Source organism: Calidris pugnax, unplaced genomic scaffold, assembly GCF_001431845.1.
Source record: "Calidris pugnax isolate Ruff unplaced genomic scaffold, ASM143184v1 scaffold111, whole genome shotgun sequence".
In the NCBI taxonomy this organism is placed as follows: domain Eukaryota; kingdom Metazoa; phylum Chordata; class Aves; order Charadriiformes; family Scolopacidae; genus Calidris; species Calidris pugnax.
In genome coordinates this window covers 8,460,614-8,488,433 of record NW_015090872.1, presented here as the reverse complement: position 1 = coordinate 8,488,433, position 27,820 = coordinate 8,460,614, and the positions used below count along the sequence as shown (strand labels likewise).

Sequence of the window (27,820 nt, the reverse complement as noted above, 5' to 3'; positions counted from 1 at the left end):
TGTACATGAAAAAGTACAGGCCACCATGTAGATAGAAAAGGGAAAAGCAAAACACTCTACACTGAAGGGGTTGATGAAGCGACCATGAGAAAGCTGCCTTGGCATCTGCTGCTGCACAGAAACAATCCCATCAGAGGGGGAATATTTCCCATCAGTTACATTTGTCTTCACCACTGAATCTGCCTGTTAGTACACACAGAGCAGGATACACTTGCCAAATAATACCATGAATTGGTTAATCTGGTCACGGAGAAAGGTCTTCCTCAGACTTAACTGGGCCCTGATTTGCTTTACTGCAAGTCTAACTTGCAGTGCTGATTTTCTTAGTAGAGGGTCTCTTACTGCTAAATTCTGGGTTGTAATCTCAGTGGGTATTTAAATCGGCAAAAGCTGTGATAACAAATAGATCACGCAGCACCAACATGTAGCTGGGACAAGGCAAATATTGCCAGACCTTGATGTTGCAGAACCTATCAGTTATTGTCAAATCTCCTTGGGCACTTTCACAACCAAGGGATGAAACAAGAGAATTATCTTGAAATCTTTTTATTGTGGTTCTCTCTGTCCTACGGAGAGCATGACCTTCCACAGAGCCAAACACTAAGTATTCTGGATTTGGTACAGTTTGAAAGCCAGGAAGTTTTGCTCAGGATGCATTACAGTGCCACACATGACCAGGATGGCATGCGTTTCTGTGTCAGCTGTTATTAGCTTGATTTTTTAAATTTCTTAAACATGGCAAAAGTAGCTGATGTCATTTTGAGGCATCTGTACCAATGGAGGCAACAAGACTAATCCAGACAATGAGTTGAAGAGACTGGGAGGTGTCACACAGACAAAGGAGTTGTTAGTTGCATTTAACATGATATTCCAAACTTGATAGAATTATTGAGAACCTAAATCTTGATATTACCCTGCTAGCTTTATGGAAATGAGTCAGCTTATTAATGCAAACATAATAAAACATGAGCTAAGATTGAGTAATATTGAGTCTTTTAAAAGCCAATAAATTGAGAGCCAAAGGGTGACCGTGCCCACAGATGCTTCCTGCAACCTGCGTTCTGGGTTCAGTTCCTGACTCAGATTCAGACTTGTGTGGGCTTTGCCAAGACACGTCTGTGCCTCACTTCCCTATTGAAAAGACAATCCATTTGGAATAAGGTTTGTCTCCCAACAAAAACACATCAAACACTTTAACAGAGTAGTATTCTGTATTTAACAGGAACATCAGTGCTGAACAACGCAAATAATGAGCAACCACCTCCCTAACAGCCTAGCCTGTATTTCTATAATGACAGCCATCTTTTCTTTCTGAATGCATCTGGACTGCCCAGGGTTTTAGGGTGTGTATATTTGTCCATGTAAAAGTGACTTACATTTATAAGGATTTTGTTTGTTGTGAGTTTTTTTATAGCAAATATATTTTACTTAATATTTCACTTGTGTTTGAGGCAGCACAAATTGGGTTTAGCTGACAGCTGTCAGGATCCTGCAAGGCACCAGTAAACACTACTCTGCAATTTTTTTATATATATATATTTTTTTTTAATATCCACTGTTTTTGAGGGAAGACTGTATATTTGTAGACTCTAGAAAACATTTGGTATCATAGTCACTTACATCATATGACCTGCTTCCTAAAGTCATAAGTCATTAGTAAGGAAATCATTCCTGCAGAACACACAAGCACTGGCAAACCAAACAGGTGCCCCGTAAAGAAGATTTCATCCATTTCCATGCAATTAATATGGTCCAGAAATATATTTCGTACACTAAGACTACAACTTCAGCTCTTTGATACATACATTTTGTCGGTAACTGAAAAGGCAATATGAATTGTCATTCCCCCTTGCACTCATCTTAAACTGTTTCTCTGGTTATTAATGTACAACAAATAGGCACATACCTGGATTTTCACAGATTTTTTTTCTCAGTAGTAGTTAAATACCATAGATCCAAGCCAGATGGGGAGCTAGGTAACTTCTGAATATTTAAGGTATTTATGGTGCAACAGAACACTAGATTGTGCGAGTGTCTTCATCTTTCTCTGTGATGTAAAAATTGTCTCAAATTGAGCTTAATGTATAGAAAAAAAAAAGTATAGTGATTCATGTCAGAGATCAAAATGAGTACCTAAACTGATTTCACTTATTTCTTAGTGCATTTTACTTCGAATTTACAGAATGAACTAGTATTCAGAGTGCTTAAGTGTAGTTTCTGAGATATCTAATAAGCAAAGTTATTCAGGTACCACCTATTTATAGAAAGAAAATAACTATAAATTCAGGAGAGTCTTTAGGTTATCTGCTTTTTGGAGTGTCTATTATTATTTTTATGTCATATGATCACTAGCCAGTCTCACTTTAAATTGGAACTTTGTTAACTGAAAGAAGTTTGCTATGTTTCATTTGTGTTAAAAAGACAACTTCTAACATTCTTACCTCTGGTTTATTCCGCAAAGTCTATATTAATATAGAAATTGGTGGAGAAAGCACTTGAAGATGGCTTATTTTTAAATTCAAAGACACATTGTGTTAGACACAAAAACTTGACATCTAATTGAAACATTTAAAAATGAAATCCCTGTCATGAATAGTATTTTTCCCTCTCTTTTCCCCTCCTAGGTGTGAACTTCATATTTTCTCCCTGAAGCGAGGTTACAGCTGAAGAGATCAAGATGATTCCAAATTACTCTACTGAAGAAACTGTTAAAAGAATCCACGTCGACTGTCCCGTTTCAGGAAGACACAGTTACATCTACATTATGGTTCCAACTGTTTACAGCATCATCTTTATCATAGGCATATTTGGGAACAGCCTGGTCGTTATTGTCATTTACTGCTACATGAAATTAAAAACAGTAGCCAGCATCTTTCTGCTAAACCTGGCACTGGCCGACTTGTGTTTTTTAATAACTCTGCCGCTCTGGGCAGCCTACACGGCCATGGAGTACCAGTGGCCTTTTGGCAACTGTTTATGTAAGTTAGCCTCAGCAGGGATAAGTTTCAACCTGTACGCCAGCGTGTTCCTCCTCACATGCCTTAGTATTGACCGGTACCTGGCCATAGTGCATCCAGTGAAGTCCCGAATTCGACGTACCATGTTTGTTGCCAGAATAACTTGCATTGCTATCTGGCTTCTTGCCGGAGTGGCCAGTTTGCCCGTCATCATTCACCGTAATATATTCTTTGCTGAGAACTTGAACATGACAGTCTGCGGTTTTCGGTATGACAACAATAACACAACTCTCCGGGTCGGATTGGGTTTATCCAAAAATTTGCTGGGCTTTTTAATCCCTTTTCTCATCATATTAACAAGCTACACTTTAATTTGGAAGACTCTGAAGAAGGCATATCAAATTCAAAAAAATAAGACTAGAAATGATGATATTTTTAAGATGATTGTGGCGATAGTATTTTTCTTCTTCTTTTCGTGGATTCCTCATCAAGTATTCACTTTCCTGGATGTATTAATTCAATTACATGTAATAACAGACTGCAAAATCACCGATATTGTGGATACGGCTATGCCATTCACCATTTGCATTGCTTACTTTAACAACTGTTTGAATCCTTTTTTTTATGTTTTTTTTGGAAAAAACTTTAAAAAATACTTCCTTCAGCTAATAAAATACATTCCACCAAATGTCAGCGCACATCCAAGCCTAACAACGAAAATGAGCTCCCTCTCATATCGGCCACCAGAAAAGTACACGCTTGCCCACTAAAAAGACTGCTGGGTCTTTTGACACCAAGCAATGTGGTTTGCAATATGCTTTTTTTGAACAGCCTTGTGAATGAAGCAGCAAGAATGACAAAATTCATCTGCAGTCCTGAACATCACAGCTTACTGCTCATTACAGAAACATGAGCTCACCTCAGAGAAATCATACTGTAAAGATTTAGCAGTGGCCTTTTATTTCACATTGTGAAGAGGAGTGCTTGGTTTTCATTTCATTTTTCTTTACTGAAAGCAACATAACTGGTGGACAGGCGTGTCAGCATCCTGCCACTTACTCAGAACTACAAAAGAAGGGTACAGAAGACTCCTAAGTTCAGAGATCTTTTTAAAGGAAAAGCTTGTATAAATTGCATGATTTACGAAGGATCTACTTTGCACGTACACAAGCTATTCCAAATTTTGTTCAAGGAGCTGATAGAGATACTCTGCTTGTTTTGTTGTGTTTTTTTAATGACATGAAAGTCACATCCTCATATTTATAATACATTTTCAAATATATGCTACATAGAGAGACCCAATTTTAAACTTAAATGGAAATTTCAGGTCCTTTAAATTGGTCTCATTCTGATTTATGCTACTATTTTTCATTTTTAATAATCACAAATTTCTCATAATAATATATGCAATAAAACGCCAATTTATTTATTAAATATAGAAGAAATATATTTTTAGATTTATATTCCTACTCATAGATTTCAAACATTGCTTCATAAATATACATTTATATCCCAGTGGGTATTTTTCTAGTAGTTTTAAAAAAAAAAAAGTATATACATACACACACACAAAAATTTCCTCATAATATGCCATCCTGACTTTGACTCCATACTTTCTGTGACTAGAAGTAAAATTCTGTATTTGAAAACATGAGTTTTGGGACAGAGGTGATTAGAAAACTTCAAGTTATTTTTGTATAATAACAAGTGCACTCAGAGAAATTATCAACTAATCAAATCCACTCAATTTTTCAAATTCCTGGATATTAAGTAAACTCACATTCTGATAAGCAAACATGCTTGTATTGCAGTTTAACTGGTAGTGCTTTTAGTCACATCACAAGACATCCAAGACCAAACTTTACTCCTGGCTTTTACAGAATTACTCTCCATTTATACAAAACTAAGCCTGGAGTATTTTCTCCCTGTAGAACTTTGTTTTATGTGTATGGAACAAATTTAAATTTATACTAGCATAAATCAGAACAAAAGCCTGGCTTAAACTTTCCATACAAATGACAGGGGAATGCTGATAAGTAGTGTAGGAAATTTCAACTAATGATACCTTCATATGTCTTTTTTACCTCAAATAATGAACTACAGAAAATATTTATTCTTGATTCACACTCATTTATTTTCTTCAAAGATAAATGAGTTCATAAATACTTTCTGACTTAGTAAAGGTTAAGAAAAATTCCCAAACTTTACGTACAGCATGTAGACAATTACATGACCCTGAAGAATTTGCAATATTTATAATCTTCAAAATTATATATCTAATGTGGCTTTGTCTCAGGTGGCAAGTCTGATTGTCAGTCTCTTGCATATACACAAATATTTTAAATTCTTTTTTACTTTAGGAAATTATTTTAAATCAAACACAACAAAAAAGCTATTTCTGTAGTTAACACTTTTAAGAAAAAAATGGGACTACAACCCAATCTGGGAATCTGGTGCCTCTTCCTGCTCTTTTTAACTTATTTTAAGGCAAGTTTCTTCAGTTTTGCCTTTGTTCTTCCAGCTGCAAAATGGGAACAATCTCTACTTATATATGTCGCAAGGCACTGTGAGGATTCACTAAAACTTCTAAAGCTGCATGTTAAAAAAGAAAGGCTCTTTCATTGAAAGTTTAAGTTAATTTCATGTTAATTTCGTTGCAAGCTAGTATCTCAAAATATGAAACGTGACTGTCATTTAAAGACAAAGTTAAATTATTCCTATTATACATAATGCTTCATATTTAGCTTCTATCTATCCTTACACGAGACAGCCATTGGTTAAAACTGAATATGACAATAGTCCCATGCATTATAAATAGCATCCACTACAGTACCACTGCCTCAGCACTCAGTAAGCTGATGAGGGACTGACAGAGCCTGCCATTTATCTGTATATTTTGTTCCTGTGCACATGCTGAGCAGCATTGGGAGCTTCCCCTGGCAGAAGCAGATCTGTCTCAGACATAATTCAGTGTGCTGTGCTTGCCACCTGCTGGATACAGCCACAAATTTGCTTTTCATCTCAAAAGTTGTTATGGGAAGAAACAGCGATATTTCCCTGCCTCCTGAGGGATCTGGAGATCCTTACCTGTGGCAAAACTACCCTAGAAATGAAATACAGACTTTTCCATCTGGGAGGCACTTGATTTCTTACCAGAGGCTAAGCAAGCATTTTCTCATCACCTGCTGATCCCCTTGGTCACTAAAATCCAATGTCCGCAATGGCCACAATAGGTAGCTCATTTGCAAAATATTGATTGCAATACTACAAGAGCCATCCCAAAGAGAAGGAAAAAAAAAATAAAAAAATATATATATATATATAAAATCAAAGCATATTTGTGAAAATGATAACTAAGTATTTAGCTGAAAGGACTCATCACCAAGAAGAAAAAGGAGCAGAATCAGTAGTGACTGTGAACTCTAAGAATGCCTGCATTACAGTGGAAAACAGAAGAGAAGCCATTGGTTAGTGATTTTGATAATTTCATACCAGATCCTGTGTTTCTAAGAGACCGTGTATCCTAGGCTGCTGGTGCCACCTGTGCCTACCTGCGTCATGGGAAAAAGCAGGAGCACACACATCCAGCTGCTGCAGGAAAGGCAGGAAGGGATTGCAGCTGGTGTGCTTTGAAGGCAAGTCTGACCTTGAATTGATAGGCAAAGAAAGTGGAGGGCAAAGCTGCTGTTAAATTGTGCTGGGAAATTTTTGTTCTCATAAGGGGTAGGAAAATGACCACCAGCTGCCAAATTTAGTGAAGTTTAGTGTTTCCTTAAAAAAAAAAACAAACCACCACACCCAAAAAAACCAAACACGAAAAACCAACAACAAAAAAGAACAGGCAAATCAAACAATACTGAAAAGTATTCAGAGACAAATCTCTCCAGCAACTGGGCAGCAGCAGAAAGCAAACTCTTTCAGAGCACAGAGTTACTGTGCACAGCCACATCCTGCAGTTTCAGGCATCCCCACAAACTGACGGGTAACTGAAGCGTCCCTGTTCCCCTCAGCACAACAAGCCACTTCCATCACATCTAGCAGCAATGAATGCAGGTGCTGAGAAACGCGTTGGTGCTGAGCCTTATGCTCCCCTGCCCACCTGCTTGTGTGTGCAGAGCAGCAGCGTGACAGAGTCTGGCCACTCTTGTGGACCTTTGGCTGCATGGTCCCTGGTCCCTACTGAGGTGCAGGTAGGAGATGGCCAGAGTATCCTTTGGTGCAACAACTTACTCCTCGTCAACAGAAGAGGGACTAGGATTTGGCTCTATGTAACTTCACCATCTTTGGGGAACTTTGCGTTAAACCACCTTAATTTAATAGCAAAATGAGAACTAGCTATGTATGTTTAAGAACAAACTCCCACTATCTGTTATTTTTAAAAGAAGTATCCAAGCTTTTCATTCTCAGGATGACCAAAGTAAAATACTTGACAAACTCTTAGTCTGTCCCTGTACTCTTCTGGTGTGAAGAACTCAAGCCAGTATTAATGGGGACAGCATATAAACAGCCCTAAATACAGGGATCACTACTCTTAATCTATCACATTTATATTCTGTTGACTTGTTTGAGTGAATACTTTCCTTCTGCTGGCAGAATAATTACTAAATCACATTATGTTTGACATATACATGCATAATATTTATGTCTATTTATTGTGCAATAGTACTTCATACGACTCCTGTTTCATGCTTTGCTCTCTACTTGCTTGCCCATTATATGCCTATCCTAATTCACACTATGTAATCTGCACTGGTTAGCCTAAATTCCAACAAAATAATTACAGATACAGTAGGGATTAATTTGGTTTCCAGCTTAACAATTTCCTCATGTTTATATTGTTAATCAAGATGTTGCAGAGTAAGTACAAGGCCAAAAGTTCTTTACCAGAACTATTATTTAGGTGATGTTTTCATCATCTACTTGAAACTCTGACAGCAGCAGAGAATACAGTAGGATTCCCAAGATTCGTTTAGTTTTGCTTGCTCAGCTTCAGCAATGATTTATCTCACTGACCTCCTTTTTAAGTATACTGAAGTGTAAGTATTCCCAGGGACAACTCTGCAATGGAAAGGAGAAATACTTGGGAGGAGGCGGAAGAAGGCATAAAGTAGGGAATAGGGAATTGCTGATTTTGGAAATATTTAAAGTGTTGAATGTAAATACTTAATTTTATTTTTGCAACAGATAAAAAAGAAAAAAAATAGAACCTAAGAATAAGTCTTTCAGCTAAGTAGTAAAAACTTCCAGAAAGTGTTTCAGAGGCTCTTTTAAGTTTCTTAATAACGTCCTGCTGAGTTTGGAATATACCAAACTATTCTTACCCCACTCAAAAGGTCAGGGTCTCCAGCTCTGCTCTTCTACATCACATTACAAGCTTGGCCAGACCAGCATCCCACCAGCTTGTGCAAAGTGATGAGGTTGCCCTATCAGTCATCGAGTTCATTTCAACAGCGACCTCACTACCAAGGCTGAACTAACAAATCCTCAATGTTAATGGCAGAGCTGTCAAACTCATTGTCACTGTTGAGCTCTGCAGATGTGGCTAGAACTCAAGAAATAGGTACAGATCACATTTGAGAACAGCATTCTGCGATCTTTTCAGTGGACTAGTGCCATGGCCTGCAGCTTTAAAAGTACTTGGTAAATTAAGTAACTAGAACTAGATACTATTTTCTTTTCAATATTTTTGTGCAGTCATATGTTGTGAAGTGGTGAATGTTAATGTTTTCTGTTTCAGAAATAATTTTATATTGTAGAAGATTACTATTATATAAAAAACTTTTATTGTCTGAGTTATTACTAAAAATATACACATAATCAGTAGATGTCTTTGTGAAAGCCATCTCCACTGCTGTATTAATCCACTCAAAGCAAAGAGATCTGCTTCTATATTATTGTAAGTAATACACTATTACCAGTATATTATAGCTATATACCTTAGACAATATCATCCATACCAAAGTAATTCTATTTAATGCTGTAATATTTTATACCACCATTCCTCATTCCTTTTAATACGAAGTCTAACCCAGCTCCCCCTATACTCTTGAGATGAACAGGCTGGGTCTGCAAATCATAGTAGAAAGGCTCCCAGGCTAGCTCCAAAAATCACATATTTAACAGCAGTTCAGTAAGTCACGTATGTTTCACAGAGTTAAGCTAGGCTAATAAAGTTTCCTTGGAGTGGATACTTAACAAATCACTAGTTTTCCTCTATACAGGTTAGAGTTTAAAGCAGAATTTAGGCTTAACTTTTTAGAAGCAAAATTATTGGAGCAGATTTACCCAGAATATTGTGAGAAATACAGGATCACATTACATTATGAAAAATGGCTCTGAAAAGCCAGGCTCAGGCTGCCTGTATTCAATGTAATAATTCAATGTAAGCTGAGTATTCAATGTAAATATATCCACTTATTTAGAATAAGCTTTGGTGTTTCTAAGCAGTGCCACATTGTAGAGAGGCTTCAGTGGAAAAAAGAAAACAAGATCAGATTCCAGCATAATAAAAGGGGATTGGCAGGTTTGGGGTTTTGGGGGTTTTTTTGTTTGGTTGGTTGGTTTTGGGTTTTTTTGCCAAAAAAACGGTAGAATGGATCACACATTTCCATTTCAAATTTGTATGAAAATAAAACTGAATTTAATCCTGCATATCCTTAGTAAACCCCACATCATACTCTCTTTTATAGTGTCACACCCTGGAAAAAAGTGAAAAACAGTTAAAGGCTGGGCCTGTGAAATTTTATAGCTTATCTATGGAGTAACTTATTTTCTATGTATTTTATTATTCTTCAGCTTTATATATTGGCTACAATCGAGCACAGACCCTGGTGCAGGAGTACACGGAGAGACATATGATCCCTTGGAGCTTTACAGCCTAATCAGAGGGTGAAAAATTGTTAGAATAGGCTGGAAAGAAAAGACTGTTGCTGAACAAATACAAAACTGAGAAGATACTTCACCCCGCCATTAAATAAGAAAAAAAAAAATCTAATTTTTTTTAAACCTAAGTGAGCCAAAAAGCTTATCTCTTACTGAAAATAAGAAAGCAAAAAGACTAGAAAATACTGAAAGGTTTTATGTTATGAGTGAGGAACAACCCTGTACACACACAGACTTTTCAAGCATCTACAACTAATATTCTCAAGCAAATGTAAACCTGGCCATTTTTATGAAATTGAATGAATAACCAGAATGTTTTAGTCGATAGATATGCACAAGATAATAGCAGCCGATTTGCCACTATTGACTTATCTTTTAGAAAAAAAAAAAAGTTAATTTATGCATCAGCTAATTATATGCCCAGGAAGGGAAGACAATGTACTGCATATAGACTTACATGAGGTTTGCCTACCTAGCCAGAACTACTCCTCATGTTCAGTTTATCACACAGTATACAAATACACCAAAAAAAAAAACAAACCAGAAACCAAACAAAAATAATTTCACAAAAATATAGTATATATCATAGTAGTGCTATGTATTTAGTTTTGCTGCACAGCTATGAAATATGAAAGGACCTAAAATAAATGAATAAAAATTTGTGAAAACAAACTTAAGTAGTTTTTTAAATCTTTTATAAGGATTCAGTTTTGCACTGTAGAAAACCCTCCAACCATGATAAAAATTTGCAGACCCAAAGCCCTCTTTCTGTATAACAGCACCTATAAAGTCAGGGAATGTACACAATTTGCAGGGTACCTTTTAAAGACGGGTTGCAAATATATGTATACAAGATGTAACATCACCTACTAGAGAATTGTTAATGTTGAACCTGGGTTTTGTGATACACTTACTCTAGATAGAAATGTACAGAAACATGCAGAATGGCATACTTTACATTATCTATTAGATTATAGTATACAGTGCAGTGTATACGTGTTAAATCCAGCAAAATTATATTTCTGGTATTCTTGAATTCCTCTGTTCATCTATGATAGCTTTCTATACTTTCATCTGTAATTTTTACATGAGAGTAGACAGGAGATATGCAATGCTCTGTTTCAGAAAAGTTTATCACATTTTAGACAGGTTTCTGTCTAACATAACTCTGAAAAAAAAAAAGTAAGCATTTGTCACAGTAACATCTACATCAGACTGACTGTATTTCAAAATACTGAAAATATTAAACAATCCAAAATTACTTTAAGCGTTGGTTTCATTTAATCTTCACATCATATGGTTAGATTTCTTCTTTCAAGTTTTGTTTCTCATCAAACCTACAAGTAAGTGTGTTTTTAGCTTTACCTCCCAACACTGGTAGCAGAACAAAGTACAGAGTCTGACGAGAACACTGGATTGTAAATGAAAGTGTACATTCAATGTACAGCTCATACCCCACAAATTCTGAATTGCACATGATTTTGTTTTGAATGAGGTTTGTGACTCAACTTCCTGTTAATTAAAGAAAATGTGAAAAATATGTTGTACTTATTGCTCAAGTTTAGATTATATTCTACCATGGGATATGCTCCTACGAGTCTTTTACCTATGGTCCCTTTAAGCATCTCATTAAGGTTTTCTTGTGGGTCTCACCACTAATGTGCATATCAAATAAGTTTCAAGAGCATGACAGATCAGTGCCAAAATGACATCAACATTCTGTGACACATAGGTACATGTTGGATTTACATGTAGAACTGAATCACGATACTGTCAAGATACTAAAAAAAAAAAACAAAAAACAAACAAAACAAACCCACAAAACATCTAAAGGCATATTCCAATTTTGACCTCTTACCTCCAGCCCAAAAGAAAACTGCAAACTTTACATACAAGAAAAAAATTTTCCTTATACTTCACTGTTTATCTTGGAGCAGTTTAAAGGCTAAGTTTTCTACTAGGTTAATTCAAATATTTTGACAAGGTTATTCTTTGATAGAACTGGCCCTTATCTCTTTTGCGATATCATTTGATTGATGATGTGCCTGTGTCACAGGAGAAGCTGATAAACACTGCAAAGCTCTGTAACTTCCAGCTACGAGCAGATCATCACCCCCAACATTCAAACTTGCAGAGAATCTCGGTGTGCACACTGATGGAATCCTGTTTCACTTATTGCAAATAAAATCTACTCCTCTGGCCCAGTAGAGCCATGGAGGCAATGACATCCTGAAAAAAGATACTGTAGATAGGGACATCCCTAAACTCCACCTACAGTAAAATACCTGCAATGCCTGCAGTATTGCATCTACTGATAACATATAATACTGACTGCCATCCAGCACATATCATATACATGCCACTGCTGCACACAAGCATGCTGCAAATAGGCATTAAAATACACTAAGGCATGTTTTTACTTGGCAAAGCCTTGTATTTAATTAACCGTGTCTACATTTAACTTTTATTTTTTTCTACTATATGTTCTTCTCCTAACCCACAGAGAGTATTTCATGCATAGCTGTTAAGTACACTGTAACAGTGGAGAAAAACACATGGGCAGTATTAAGGACTTGTTCCATAACTGCGTTAATCCCACATTGTTTTTAAATCTGTGTTTTCAGAGAAAACAAAGGAGTCTAAGACTTTCTCTATATGCTTTAAATTTGAGAAATGTTTGATTTCCCAAAAGCACAGTGCAATTCTGTTAGGGCTACACTACCATATTTGAAAACAAACATTCTTACACACAAGTTTTGAATCACAATTTAAACATTATTTTTAAATTTAAACTAGATTTCTGGTCTACTATTCATTCTGCTGACTGTACATTTTACAAGATTTTGCTGGCAGCAATGTCTTTCTCCTTTGGAGGACCTCTTTAACTAACAGGAGATAAAATAACTTTTTTAAACAGGGAGAAAAATTAAAAAATACACAGAACAAGAAATGCTTGAAGACAGGTCAATGCATATGCGATTCATAGAGCTGCATTAAACACTATGACTTTCATTACATTGCAAATGGGTAGATTTCAAACTAAGAGCCTATCTGAAAGGCAGAAGTTGTCTGAAGGCTCAATATTACCTCAGGCTGTTTGAAAGGTATAAATCTTCAGACACTACAGGAATCAAAGTTGCAAACATGCATTTAAGTATACTTTACACCCTTTAATATTCTACATTTAGACTTTCAAATTCCACCTTGCAATAGCAAGCCTTGCCATTGCTGTAGAGAAGTAAAGTCAAAGCAGTTCTGCAAAAATTGGCCATAAACCTGTCACAGCTGTGAGCAAACATTGCAGTCCAAACACCGCTCCTAAGATTTCTGTAGCGCGGTACTGAAATCTGTTTCTTTTCCATATAAAATGGTATTGCTGTATAAACAAGGTTATAGTTGCTAATCTTAAAAATGTAAAGTCTCATTTAAAAGGCTATGGAAAAAGACAAAAACATGCAATCATCTGCAATGCACAATACTGAGCAGCTTCAAGAATACAGGGAGTAGTACTGTGGCATGCGAAAGAAATTTATCAAAGCATGAACTCTTGTTGAATCCTGTTCACACTGACATCAGCTGGAATTTTACTATTGGTTTGACTGAAAATGCAATACTCAGTTCTAAGAAGTCTTCCATGCTACCACTGATTTTGGAAATGGAGCAAAAATAGCATCTGAGCAATTGTTTTGTCTCCTCCTGCACATAGATGAAAATATAGCAAGAAAACTACTTGCATCATCATGGCATATACCCTGTGCAACCAGCTGGGCAGCCCAACACAGAAGAGATCAAGTCAAAATGATGGAACCAAGCATTTGATCCATCTGTTTGGAAAGGTTGTTTTAAATGCAGACAAGACAATCCAGAAAATACCAAAAAAATAAACACTTTATTTCTTTATGCTATCAGGCAGCTTCCTAGCCATCATCTTATGGTTGGGGTTTCTTTAGTGCACAGCACTTCTTTGTAGCATATATTCATCAGGAAATTAACCTGATGTTATTCTGCCTCACTAGCAGAGAGTTTGAAGTCATTTGCATTAAAACCATGTACAGTGTTGCTTAGTAACAGAGACGGTGGAATAAAGCCATAAATTGGGAGGAGGAAGATGAGGCAGGAGGAAATCATAGCAGCATAAAAACTTTTATTGGCACTTAAGTGTATTTTTCCCTGATTGAAGCAGAATTCATGAAACAATTACAACCCCATGACAAAGGCTGGTAATGATTAGCCCTTAAGAACTACTGTTATTTTCTGACAGTTCGGAAGCTGGTTTTGTTTATTTCAGGAAAGGAAACATCAAATCTTTCTTTGGACTAAAGAAAACTGAAGACATAGATTAGCACCAGCTAATTATCCAGTACCAGCATTTCACTGAAGCTCCTACTGGAGAATAGGAGACTTGCGTAATAATTTATAATTGCAATTAACCCAATCAGAGTTTTTAAAGTAATAATATACACTTCAGTACCCAGTACTTACATTATGCTGAACAGTGGAAAATATACAATCCCATTACAGTGAAGGAATTATTGGGAAAAAAGAAGGATTTGTGAAACAGTTTTAATAAATTCGGTCAGAAATATTGACAAAATGATAAAAGTCATGAAAAAAAAAATCAGTATCTTAATGACGTCAAGTCTACACAAAGTTTCAGGCACTTCAGCAATATTTGTACCATGATGTAAACAAAGTACACCTTTATCATAGCAGCTAAAAATTATTTCAACTCAGTCATGGAATGTAAAAGGGTTTTCATTTTAAAGGTCATACAAAAGGGTCTGCTTATAACAGAAAACTTTTACAATTCTTCATAGCAGGGACCCAAACAAAGCACTCTGTCTTGGTATTCTCTAATGTTATTAGAACCTTTGCTTTGATTTAATCACATTATTTCAGTAAACTTTGAGTGATGCAATCCTCACCCCATCATTTCAAAGAATTACTCAAAGCTTTAGACAGACAACAGCTTACTCCAAGCACCACTTCAGAGCCCACCATTAGCACGTAACCATAAAGCAAGGTCAAAATGCCAACTTCCCATCCCAACCAACTGAACAGACACATCTGTCAAACAGGTAAGTATTGCAGGCTCCTCTGTCCAGGAGAAGAGGTGATCACCTTCTTCCTGTGCTTATGCCACCAGTTTGTAGAAGTAGGGTTTTACTGTTCTGCTCTTCCAAATGAGTGCATAGAATTGTATAGAATTTATAAGCAGAGAGCCCCAACAGAGTGCTTTGTAATTTCTCTGTCCTCTTCCAATTCACATGTGTACCCTGTTTCCCCTGCTCTGTTGCTGACCTCCTTGTTATGTCTAATCTTAAAATTAACTTTTGTGCAGATAGGGGAGACAAGTGCATGCATTTACTCTGTAAATTCATTTGTATATTTAGGATGCTGGATAAACAACAATGCAATAAATTAGCATTTACTTAAGAAACTCAGATCCAAGACAGTATGTATTTGAGCCATTAGAAAACTGTAAATATACATCAATGGTAATTTCTTATTACAAAAAGATCTGAGCCTACCTCAGAACCTACCCAGTCATAACTTTGAAGTCATAACATGAACCTTTGAAGATTTCTCTTTACAAAGACCCCACCACATTTTAAATATCCATTTTGATAGATAATATTTTTTAAACCTTTTCTATCATCTCAAGGCTAGAAAAGACAGAAGAGCTAAAACCAATTCTCTAGAAAAATTGACATATACCACATGAAACGTGCATTTAGAAGCAAGGACAGAAAGTAAAACAGAAATAAAAAGTATTAAAGTACTAAGACTAATCTCAGGCTAACCCTGCTTCTGGTTTATACATTTAGTCTGCCATTTGCTAGAATACATTTCCTCTCAGGCAGTTCTTTTAGGACTGAAAAAACATAATATTATTTTTGATCACAACTCTTTAAAACAACTACTTAGTTGACTACATAACACTCATCAGCCCAGTATCAAGCACATCCATACAAAGTTGCAACAAATTTAATTTAAAGTTTCAGTGACAAATTGTTAAATACTCCCCAGTTTGCCGAATTTTCCAAGAAATACAAATCTCCATAAAAAAATGCTGCTGTGAAAGACAATTCTGTGCAAAGTTAGATACACAAATAAAAATAAATCAAGCTAAGACATCGCCCCATGTGATTTCCTGAGGGAGAATACCCCATAGGATTTCCCGAGCTGGGAACAAAATAATAAGAGACAATCTGTGAATTAATGCTCAAATCCAAACATAAGGACTTTATACACCAAAAGAATCACTTTTATCCCCCCTAAAACTTTTTTTAAAAAAATGTAAGCGCTGTTATTTATCAGCTCCCTAGTGAAAAATATTTGCGGTTTTCTTTTAAAAAATGATGAAGCAAAACAGATGCTGCAGCGCAGAGAGCACAGCAAAACAAGGAACAGTTGTTCGCTCGCTCTCCAGTGTGCCATCCACATTATTTGCAATCATGCAAGACCTCATTAGGCCATGTGCTGAGCCAGGATGCAGCCCTACTGCCTTGGGAGCCAAACACGTGCAACTGAGATCAGGATTTGGCCATGTACTTTCTTTCTTGGCCCAACAAGCACAATCCTCACGATATAAATTGTTACAGATGCACGGACAAACCCGGCCCTCGTGTAACTTCACTGCTGGCAGAGCTCGTGTTCCCTGTATCGGATACAGCTCACAGGGAGCACGTTTGCCTTTCATCAGGACATTGACCAATAAAACACAAAATAAGACTGTCTGTTCACTTCATTTATCAGCTAGCACAAGGGGCAAGGAGCTCTTTGTAATTCTGTCACGGCCAAGCCCACCAAACCATCAGCTTACCTCAGGAAACAGCACTGTCCTCTCGCTGTTGGCAGGGCTGTGGCATTGGCCCCAGTGCCTGGCACAAGCCCCCAGCTGCAGAAGACAGTTTCATCAGTCTCTTGCTTCCCCAACACAAAGAGTTTGTTTTCTGCCTGGGACAGGGCTCACAGAGACCCCAGCCCAGAGAGGGGTGCCCCACCACAGAGGAGGGAAGCAGTCTGAGTCTGTGCCCTCCACAGCCCCTGACAGGGCTCTGCCCCAGGACCTGCCCAAGCTGCAGCCTGGCTCCTGAGGGAAGGACCCCAGCCACCCCTGAGGGCACTTATGGGCCTTAACGACCCTGATGAGCACCACCTGGGGCCTCTCTGCCCCACCGTTGGCCCAGGGCCCCCTTTCAACCCAGCCTGGAGCAGTCTGTCCCAGTCCCAGGGACACTGATGGATACTGGTTTCCAGTTCTGCCCCAGCCCAGCCTGTCCCCGACTCCACAGCCATGCCTGGCCATCCTCAGCTGTGTCTGACCTGGTGCCTCTCACCAGGCTCAGTCCTGAAAGGAGAAAGCTGAGAAATTTGAAATTAGTCTGGTAGAGGTCTCTGGGGCCAAGAGACCAGGATATAAAAATGTTCCACACAAGCTCACCTAACACTAGGCATTGCATCCTGCACAAATCACACTTCAGAATTCATAACAGGGGAGCGCTTTGGTTGGGATTGCCAAAATACTTCCAGTCACATTTTAGCACCTAGATGCTTTCTAAGACTCAGTCTCACCTAGGGGCAAGTCTAAGGTTTGTTGGAGATTTAAGGTGATTTAAGAGAAACCAAAGGCTTCTTCCAAACCTAGATGGCCCACCTGACAAGCATTAAAAAACCAGGCAGGAAACAAACGAGCAGCACAGCCTGGGGACAACACTCCTTAGCAGGCAGCTCAAAGGGGGTATTTACAGCCCTGAACTTGTAGCTATGCTCCTTTGCCATTTTCTTCTTGGCCCTTTAGACCAGAAACTGGCCTTAGATTCCATGTTTCAAAGTTCAACCAATTTTATGGCATCTGTAGCACTGGAAAATTTTAAGAATAGGTAGTTCAAACAGCTATCAGGAATGACACAGGTTATCCAGCTTTGGGTCAGAGCAATGGACTAGCTTACTTTCTTCGGGTTTAGAGGCTGCTTCTGAGGCGGTGGGCAAACCGATAGAATAACTCACTTGTTAGACATCAGCTTCAGATTTCTCAACTCTCACTGAAGTTCATAACATTGGGCAAACTCACTGCCATTCATTAGAAACAGTACTGGCCTTGCACTAAGGTCATAGATCATGATACTGACTTTAATTTATAGCAGACAAATACAGCCTGTGATAAGCTTGGAGCAATTAGAAAAGGCCTTGACAGAGCTTCGGCACAATTTGAGATGTGTTTTGGCTTCTTGTCCCTTGGGATGGTATTCCTCTAATAGGTGTTATTTCACAGAAAATCATTAAGATCAATATTCTTAAACTACCTTTGACTCTTTCAGAATGTGCAGTCTCTCCCATTAAGCAGCTTACAAACTTTGGTAGCAGGATATACTGATCAAAGCAGATATACAGGAAAGACTCTCCTTCATGCTGTTATTTGTACTTTCTGAAAGAGGCATGAGTCATGGTGACTTATATTTATGATGAACCATTTGTATTGTGAACACATGTGCTTTACAACATACATCATTTTCCCTGCAGAGCTTGTAAAAACCTTGGAAACATTGATGCTAGAGACCTGCAAAAAGTATAAGATTCTTCAAACCTTGTGGATTTGCAATGAAGAATGTTCCTAGATGCGACAACCTATGTTATTTGACCTTACGTGTAAAATATAGCTCCCTTCTCTCTTCCAGCCTTAAAAGCTTTGTCTAGTTGGCAAACAAATCAGAAATTATTCCTCTTGGGATCCACACAAGAGTTAAAAACGACAATCTGAAAGAATTTAGTTCTGAGTAATATTGAAACAACACTTCAGAGGAGCTAAGAAAAAAAAGTAAATAAAAAGTTTCACTTCTGTTATTTAGAGAACTACATTTTTTCTTTTTAGACAAATCTTTCTTTTTTCTTAGCGCTAGGCTACTTCATAACAACATGATTACGTGATTTTTCCTAAAATGGCATAAACCTTAAATGGCTACTTTGTAAACATGCAGTTTGTGACAAATGAAAAAAGAACCCCAAATAGGTACCTGAAATAGTATTAATGCAACTTTAAATATTGACTTGTAACATTATATAGCCCCCTGTAATAATCTGCAAAGAGCTCCATACAGTTTCATCCTTGCAACTGCATGGGATTGCGGCCTAAGTCAGCACTTCTCAAATGTGGTCCCTAGGAAGCAGACTGTTTCCTCCAAGTTTCCAGATGCTAAACTGCATTAAAAGAAGTATAACATACATTAAAACCTTTTTCCATGTAAGTAATTGCTGCTGTAATGCTAGAAAATTTTGAAAGGAATGAAGGTCAGCACAATTTCTGAATGGGCAGAAACAGACTACATAAGGCAATCTTTCCCTAACCATGTGGCCTAGCCCAGAAACAAGCTTTAAGAACTCCTGATGCAAGTCTATTTGAAATGCAGATTTTTATTTATTTTTCTTAATGCTTTGTGCTTACGTATGATTCCCTAGTCTGTCTGCAGTCTTCCAGTCTCCTAGCCTTCTGCCTGACTGCAGTTCCTCAGGGCAGTGTGAATTGTAAAAGAAAAATGGTATAAATCAAAAGTCCTTGTAGATTACACTGTGGGGAGGAAAAATTTAAAGAAATGTAATGCTCTTACTGCCTAACTCTCAATTATAGAAAAATAACATCAGTGAGAAAATTACTGCTTTCATAATTACCCCTCTCAATAACCGGTTTTTGAAATCCCCTGAAAAGCTCTCAGAGTGCATTTTAAACTTTGAAGTAGTGAAGTAGATCAAAGAACATGTATGTTTTTTCTCTCTTATTGAGGAAGCTGTATGGTATTTGACAGCTACAGGCAATGTGAATTATGTGAAACTTGTAGGATCATAACAGCAATAAACTTGAAGCAGTATGTGTCTTGATAGATTTAAATACAAAATAATAACATAATGTTGCCAGTTAAATGGATTGTGGTGTTTTTCTCTCCTCAGGCCAAGCAGCACAGTGTTTTAGACAAGAAACAAAAAAAACCCCATGGTTAGAAAGGAAAATTATATTTCTTCTATTCATGAAAAGCGTAGCTTTCCCGTGTTTTAACCAAACTGTATTTGGGTAAAAAAAAAATAAATAATAATTTTAAAACAAAGTCTGAATTGTAGAGATAGGAGGTAGGGCATGGTTAAATGTATTAGACCACCTCTGGAACACAGACTTTCATCAGGAACATGTGCATTTCTACATACACTATCCCCAAATCTTCAATACAGAAATTCTTCTATGGATAGGAATAAATCAGAAGCAGGGTTAACAGATAACAGTATCTTCTTTAACAGAGAGAGCAATTGCAGGGAGATTAAGAACACCTTTTCACTGTCATTCAGTGCCTTGAACAATGAATCCATCAGCTTGTCTCATTCTTGTAAGGCATGCCTACATTTGTTAGAGCTATATCCGGAAAGAACATGACCTCTTAGTGTCACTGGCCCAGCATTTGCAATGCAAAACTAATAGAGAAGCAAAATACGGAGGAAGATGTTTTGCCTGAAAGCACAAATTCATCCTTTGAAGCAACATCTACCCTTCGCTTTGTCAATTTTGCAATGACAGCTGCTAGTTATTTGTCATATTAATATGCTTTCGATATACTGTGCTTGAAGCAGCTGGATCAACTTGAAACCAATTTGAAAAACACATTTATAGAGAAAGACAAAGGAAATTACCTGTAACATTGTAGACACAATATGTTCCACATGAGAGCTCCATCCATTGAGTTTTTACCAACTCAGTCATTTTATTACCATTTATGGTCTCCAGTTTTCATTGTGCTGCTGTTAGTAGGTCTGGGATGCCTCTGACTTCCAATCTGCCTTCCCAGTATTGTCTGTGGTTCTTTGGTCCCAGAGAAGAAGCAGGAGTAAAACCAGACATTTAAGTGAACAGTTCCAACACTTGTTCCTATGCATCTGCCGCCAAGTGCAATGACTAAACCAGGATTTGCTTAACTAGTCAGCCTGTGACAAGAATGAGCAAGCAGGTATTTCCTTTCTTTCGCAGCTATGAAGAGACGAGAGTGAGCTTCAAAGAATAAGTGCTACAAAATGGTTCAAAAGAAATGGTTTCTCTTTCAAGAAACTTCCCTGTAAAATGTGACAAATCTTCCTCGTAACAAAGTGATCCACCTCCCACCCACCCAGCACTCATGCCATCAGAATTGAGTGAGATGTGACAGTTAGAAATACCACAATTTTAACTATTTTGGAAATTAGGGTCACATCTTAGAATGTAATGAAGGAGAAAGTTGATGAAAAGATCATTCTCCCGTCTTTCATTCTGCATAAAATTCTTAACTTGATCCAGAATTATTTCCATTTCACTTTTGTTTCATGAACTCTGAGGCTGAGAATGCAAACGTGAAAAAAAATTAACCAAACCCACAAACAGTTTCCCTACAAGTACTGTATTTTTTTCACATTTCATATAGAAATATATAGATGCCTTTATGCAGGCATTTGTTAAAGGAAGTACTGCAGGCCCACTGCTCTCACTTGGTACAGACAATTTGGAATGTTTTGGTGGTTTTGCATTTACAATCTCAAACCCAAATCGAACATTTAAAAGAAATTTCCTTTGTGTGTCCATGTGATTTGAAAATGGAAGTTATAAACAGACATTTTGAAGTAATGAGCTATGCAAAGTGTCAGTTAACTAGAGAAAAGATTAAAGTACAAGACTGACTAAACCACTAAGCCCTACATGTTCTCTATCAGTTGATCAAGATGCTCTTGCTCTGCAGAAACCTACTTGTTTCAGTTGTGGTCAAAACCAAGTTGCCCATAAGTGTCTGACACAATGCCATCATGGGAAAGCCATTACAATGCCACAATGTGTGACACCAAGTGCTGTCAGGAGTTAGGAAAGTACTGATGTTATTAAGTAAACTTTCTCCTCCCCTGAAATGTTAGTTTGGTAAGCCACAGTTAGAAGCAAAATTGAGACTGAAACAGCACAGAGCAAGACAGTGAGGAATGGAGTGTACTCCTGCCTTTCTTACAAACAAACAAACAAACAGACAAAAAAGTGCGTGTTTAATCCAGCAAATGCTTTGGTTTGTTTAGTCTAGCAAAATAAAATCTAAAATGAGATAGTATTATTCCTCACAAATACATCACAGAGAGGAAAATGAAGCTCTTCTAAAGCTAAGGGATAATGCTGGTACATGCATAATTGAGTATCAGCTTATCATGAACAAATTTAGGCTAAATTAAAAGTCAGTTTCCAACCACCAGAAGAGCAACGATCAGAAACAATCTTCCAACAGGAGTAGTGGGAGCACCAAGCTAAACAGACCTAAGGTGGCACTTGATATGTTTGTGAACAGGATAACGCAGTGGGATACCTGAGAAGGCAAGGAGGAGACATGGTTTTGAAGCTCACAGGTCCTGTTCCCCTGGCAAACTGCAGTAGATAGCTCCTGATTTTGATGCATTCATCAATTTGGAATATCAAGGGAAATAGATATAAGACCATATTTTTCTGTATAGTGAACATCCTGGAGGTCTGTAAATTACCTTTTTTTGTTTTTGCTGCTTTTAGTCTGTTCTGGCAGCTTAAGGGAGTATTTATTTAAATAATACTTAGACGTAGAGTAAGTAAATGTGAGAATACACACCTTGTAAGGTATCTAAGCATGCAAATATAAAACCTTTACTAATGACAACCACATTTTTTTGACAGAAATGCATGTACTAACGAATTGGAAGTCGGCTGATAGTGCCATAGAGACAGAATGAGACTTTTCTAACCTCAGTCTCCCTATCACCTCTTATTCTCAATCTGGCTTCCCACTCCTTATCATGTCTTCAAAATTTCTTACCTCTGTTTTACATCCGATCAGCCAGGGAATAAAGATAATCCAGCTGGAACTCATCAACTTCAGTTTTTAAAGACTATTTCTAAATTTTCGGTTCAGCACACTGGCTGAACTGTTTTGCCACCCATTTGAACCCTTGCTTTTCCATGAACCTGCTCATGCCAAACCTTACATAAAATGTTGGGTTTCACAAGTCGCATTTTTTCAGCTCAGTTATCTTCATTTTACTGATAGAAAAGCTCTGAGTCAGAGCAGTTGTCTCAGTTCTGCCAGACCATAAAAAGGAAATGCAGAGCATATTACAGCAACCTTTATATATCAGTTTCAGAAGACATCTTAACAGTTCCCTGAATATGCAGAAAAATCTGCAGCAAGATTTCATCAAGACTTAAACCAGGAAATCTGCATTGCTTTGCCCTGTGCCACAAGGCCTCATGAGCTCAAGAGCCTGAAATATTAGGCAAAGCTATTCCATGCTCCATTTATTAGTGAAGAGGATTTATACGGGTTTGGAAATGTCACCATCCCAACAGAGCCCTGTAAACACTACCAAGATAAAAGCATGAAGAGCAACTCACCTTGAAGACATCTGAGGGACCTCCATCTGTAAAAAGTCTTAGAAAGTCTATAAATCCACTCCTCTATAAAATATCACAGAGTTCTGCACTATCGGATTTTCATTCAAAATGAAATTCAGAGAACAACAGTAGGATAAGGAAAGGCAGATTTTTTTCCCTTGAGCCTGGGTATTCTTTCAGCCATGCTGTTAGCCAAACCCCTTGCTTACAAATTACACTGCCACTGAGTATATAAGAGACCTTGCCTATATATCACAAACATAAATAAATCTCAAACATAAATAAAATAATTAATTAAAAATTTAAATTCAAATAATTTTGTTCCATTAATAAATTCTTTTCATGTGTCATTTGCTAAAAGTAGAAAATTAAACTCTGCACTTCCAAGTTTAAATCAAATGTTAACTGCCAGTAAAACAAGTAATAAAAAAATTACCTCTCCTTTATTCTTAAATATCTTTACATTTGGCATAATTTGGGAGGCTTATTCTGGGATTGCATAAACCTCTCAGGGGTACTTTTCGTGCCTGCTAAACATAAAAATGGTCTGGCTCTCTCGTACAATGTACACCCCATTGGCCTGCTCCACATAGATCACTCGTGAAGAACAGGGCTTTCCACTCACAGATGCTGAAGCATCAATCTGAAGACCTTAAAATGGCCTTTAGGGAAAGGGGAAAGTTTCTGCATCTCAAGGGTGCTAGGATGTGACTGGCAACCTTACTGGATTTTATTTCTATTACTTAGACCTGACAAAACCTTTCAGTTCAAGCTCCAGAATCTTGTTATTTGGTGAGGAGGAGGTATCGAACATCACAACCTGTTCTTATTTTCCTGGTGTGAATAATGATTACTAGCTTCTTCAAACATGTGAGAAGTTCCAGCAATTTACTTAATTTAGAAAATAGGCTGGGACAAAGGCAGCATAAAGAATGCAAATATCTAATTAAAAACTATGCATGAATCAGAAACAACCAAATCTCTAAAATTCATGTATTCTGTTGTAAGCCTTCCAGGGAGAAGGCAAAGTGAAATGTGAGCAACACAGTGAACAAACCAAGAGGCAGCTTTTCTAAGGCAGGAAAATCTTTGGCAGCAAAAGAAGAGAAAAAAATTCCCCAACCCTTCTACAAGCACTCTGTTACATGGTAGTAAAAAAACCAGCTAAGGACAGCAGGGAAGGAACTTCATCTTTGCCTATGAAATATCTCAAGGTAGGAATATTATGGTTTTGTATAGGAAAAAAAAATAGTATTTGTGCATATAAAATAGATTTTATATTATATATTTTTATATATTTTAATATGATTTTGTCTTCTGTCTGAACAGGCTCTTGGACCAGATCTTCTGATGACATTTGCACCAAGGCAGCAGCTCAGCTTCCGCACTGCATGGCTGGAGTCACAGAACATGACGGTGTGACACGCTGGCTGCAGAATGCAGCACAGGGCCTTGGGATGCCTTCTCTACCATTTCCATAAAGCGCTGCCGCAACATTTCCACATCAAAATAGAACCTTTTTTTGAGAAAATGTTTTAAATAATTCACAGGAAATGTAAGGATTTCAGGTAGCTGTGATGTTTCAGGAGGCAGGGGATCAAAGCGTGGTCTCTCTCTACTCCTCCTTCACTGCTTCCCAGCAGATCTGATTTTAGGGTTGGAAGCTGAGAAGTGCAGATAAATTTAAGTAAGAAGAAAAGAGAAATTAGTAGCAAAAAGCCTCTCTCTAAAACTGGACCTGCGTAGTGCCAGCGTTTGAAATACCTGTATTACAAACTAGAGCTTTACAAACTTTTTCCAATCCATTTGGTAAAAACAATGGTTTCAGTCATGTTCTACCAAGCAAAAAAGCAAAATGATTAATTTAAGCATGTGGACTTGCATGGGCGTAATACAGCAGAATACCAATGCTGAATTTAAAGCAGCTATCTTATCTCTGATGCCTAAACACTTCCATGTGTACAGACAAAAATATTTCCCAAGAATGTTGTTGTTTTATGTTCTGCAGCTTGCTGGTTTTTCACTTTGTCAAGGTCTTTTTCATACAAGTTTAACAGAGATGCTTCCAACTGAATTAATTTCCAAATAAATTAATGAAGATTAGACTGTGGCTACACGATGAAATTGTTTGCACTCTGTATGTTTTTCTTTGTTCCATCCATTATTATCACATTATTCATCTCTTGTGAGGTCCAGTTTTATCTTTAGTCATTGACTTCTCTGAATAAAAGGAACCTTTCACCTAGACTATAATCCACACCTCAATCAGATTTGGTTCCACACACTTCAGCAGCATGAATTTGATTTCTTGTTATTTTTTCCCCGTGATGTCTCCCGAACAGCTAATACACTTGCTTAAATCAGACAGGCCTCCCCCAGTTTGAACTTTGTCTACTGAACATGTTCACAGAGGAACAGAGAGTGCCAAGATTAATTCCTTCAGCTTAATTTGCTACCCTATACTCCTATAATGAGTGAGCTCTCACTATGGTTTTTCAAATTAGCATGTTTTAATAATGCTGTCTAAGTGTAGATTATTAGTCCAATTAATTGCTTTGGCAAGAGTTTTATGAATATTTCTGATCAACTAAGAACCACAAGTCTTTAGAAAAGGAACATAATGTTACATGAACAAATTGATGTGCAGAATACCCAAATTACTTAATGTATCTGTACTTTTTAGGTTGGTGTTTTTACATATTTTTTTGTGTAATTTTCCTATTTACAACATGACATAAGAAATGTAGCAGCAAACTCTGGTAGAAAGTAAGAAGGGAATTAATTGAATGATGTTTTATTATGTATGCTTTGTTGGGGAGGAAGCCAGAGAATTAGCTGAAGTTATACTGGGTTGTAATGAGTTCTACTTTCTTCTGCAGCTTGTGAATTTGGGTTACTTCAATAAATGGGAAATGAGAAAGTTTACTCATTTCCACATGGTCTTGTTTTTCTGAAACAGTAGAAATCTCTGATCTTTGCCCAAGTAACAGCAGTTGATACAACCTGCCTCTCAGCAAAGGGCACCAGATTTCAAACTCACACAGAGCTGAAGGTAACTATTCAAGCACTAAGCTTCAAATTTTATCAACTACAGATGAAAAACAAGGTATACAGGAGAAGAAGAACATTCATGAATATCCTGGTTTGAGGTAGAACTGAACCATGAAGGCCAACATGTACATAAAGCAAAACAGAACAGTAAATTACCCAGCACTTTGTAAAAAAGAAATTTCAGTTAGGCCTAAGTGTGGACTCAAGCTCTCAGTCCCTAAGTCCAGTCTATTTCTTGAACCTTTCTTGCTGATGTGTTTTTATGCATCCAGGACTCTCCCGTTATCTGTCTTTACTCCCACTCATGGTGATCCTGCTGTGCTGTGTTCACTCCAATATAGCATCACTATCTGGATCATATTTAGCTGGATGAAACGGAGATCAGTCTGTCTGTCTAAATCCTGTTAAAACTGGAGGTGGAATATTGCACACTGACAGCCTGATTTACCTTCAGCCCCTGCAGAGCCTAGGATGGGAACTGGGGGAATACTGAGAACGACAATGTGCTAACAACCCATATTAGATACCCTGGAGAGACCCCAACAGTGAGCAGATACTCCTGTATTTCATTACAGAATAATTCTAGCACCGCCTCAGCAGCATCTGGTTCTGGCATTGCTGAAGACACTATATAGGTGTAAATGCTGTGCTGATCTACACTGGAAGAGAAACTCCTACACCAGTCAGATACTGCAAGAAGATGAAAGTGAAAATTTCAACTGTCTTGTGTTGGTAAGAGTACCGAGTGTCCAGTTATTCATGTGCTTTTTTAAGATTATGAACTTTTTACTGTAGGCATGATCTCTCCCTACATACCGCATGCTGATCTCAGTGCCTTAAAAACTATAAGGGGAAGGATCTTATGCTTTTTGGTATCTTTGACCTGTCACTGAGTCCTGCCATGACCCTGCCAGCCTTACAGATGCCAGGGAATAAGCTTCAGTATAATAACCTGCCACACTCTTGTACCTGACAGAAAGCCTATCCCAAGGACAAGCTAATTAAACAGAAGGTATCCGTAACCAATGGGTGTGAGTTCAATCCTTCTCATTGCTTCATTAAATATCTTTTTTCTGTTTGGCACTAACCAGATTTGTGGTGCTCAGTTTCTGGGAATTCTGGCACTGCCAATACTGCTTGCTCTGCCAGTCCCTGCCTTGCAGTCCATCTGCTCGAGAGGTGGGGGGAGAGAGGGTGCCATTGAAGACTGAGGAAAATGCTGCCAATACTACTGCAACAGTACTGGTATTGCCAATTCACTGCTTCTATTTTAGTAAATTTCACACTTTTTTCAAGCAAATAAGAATCTGAATGTATATGGTATATACAACTACTTCTAGCTAGGGATATAAAATACTTTCTAAACACTAAGCAACCTGTGCATTGATCATATAATGAAGCTTCAATACATCCAGTCTTGATTCTGACTACTAGAGGTCGATGGTAAAAATCTGATATCTATTGCACAGGAGACACCTGGAAAAAAATCCACCAACCTTACAAAAGAATAGTGACAGGTTTTGCTGTT

The 27,820-nt window shown here is 37.6% G+C and overlaps 1 protein-coding gene across 3 annotated transcripts in view; it reads left to right on the top strand.

The window, feature by feature from the left end:
• Positions 1-11,100, top strand: part of AGTR1 (angiotensin II receptor, type 1) — a 29,239-nt gene extending 18,139 nt beyond the window's left edge. For all 3 annotated transcript variants that reach the window (XM_014945982.1, XM_014945979.1, XM_014945981.1), the window contains one exon: positions 2,625-11,100. In XM_014945982.1, the coding sequence (XP_014801468.1) occupies positions 2,678-3,727 (1,050 nt within the window). In that variant the 5' untranslated portion in view covers positions 2,625-2,677 and the 3' untranslated portion in view covers positions 3,728-11,100. The remainder of the gene's footprint in view (positions 1-2,624) is intronic.
• The last annotated feature ends 16,720 nt before the right edge of the window (positions 11,101-27,820 follow it).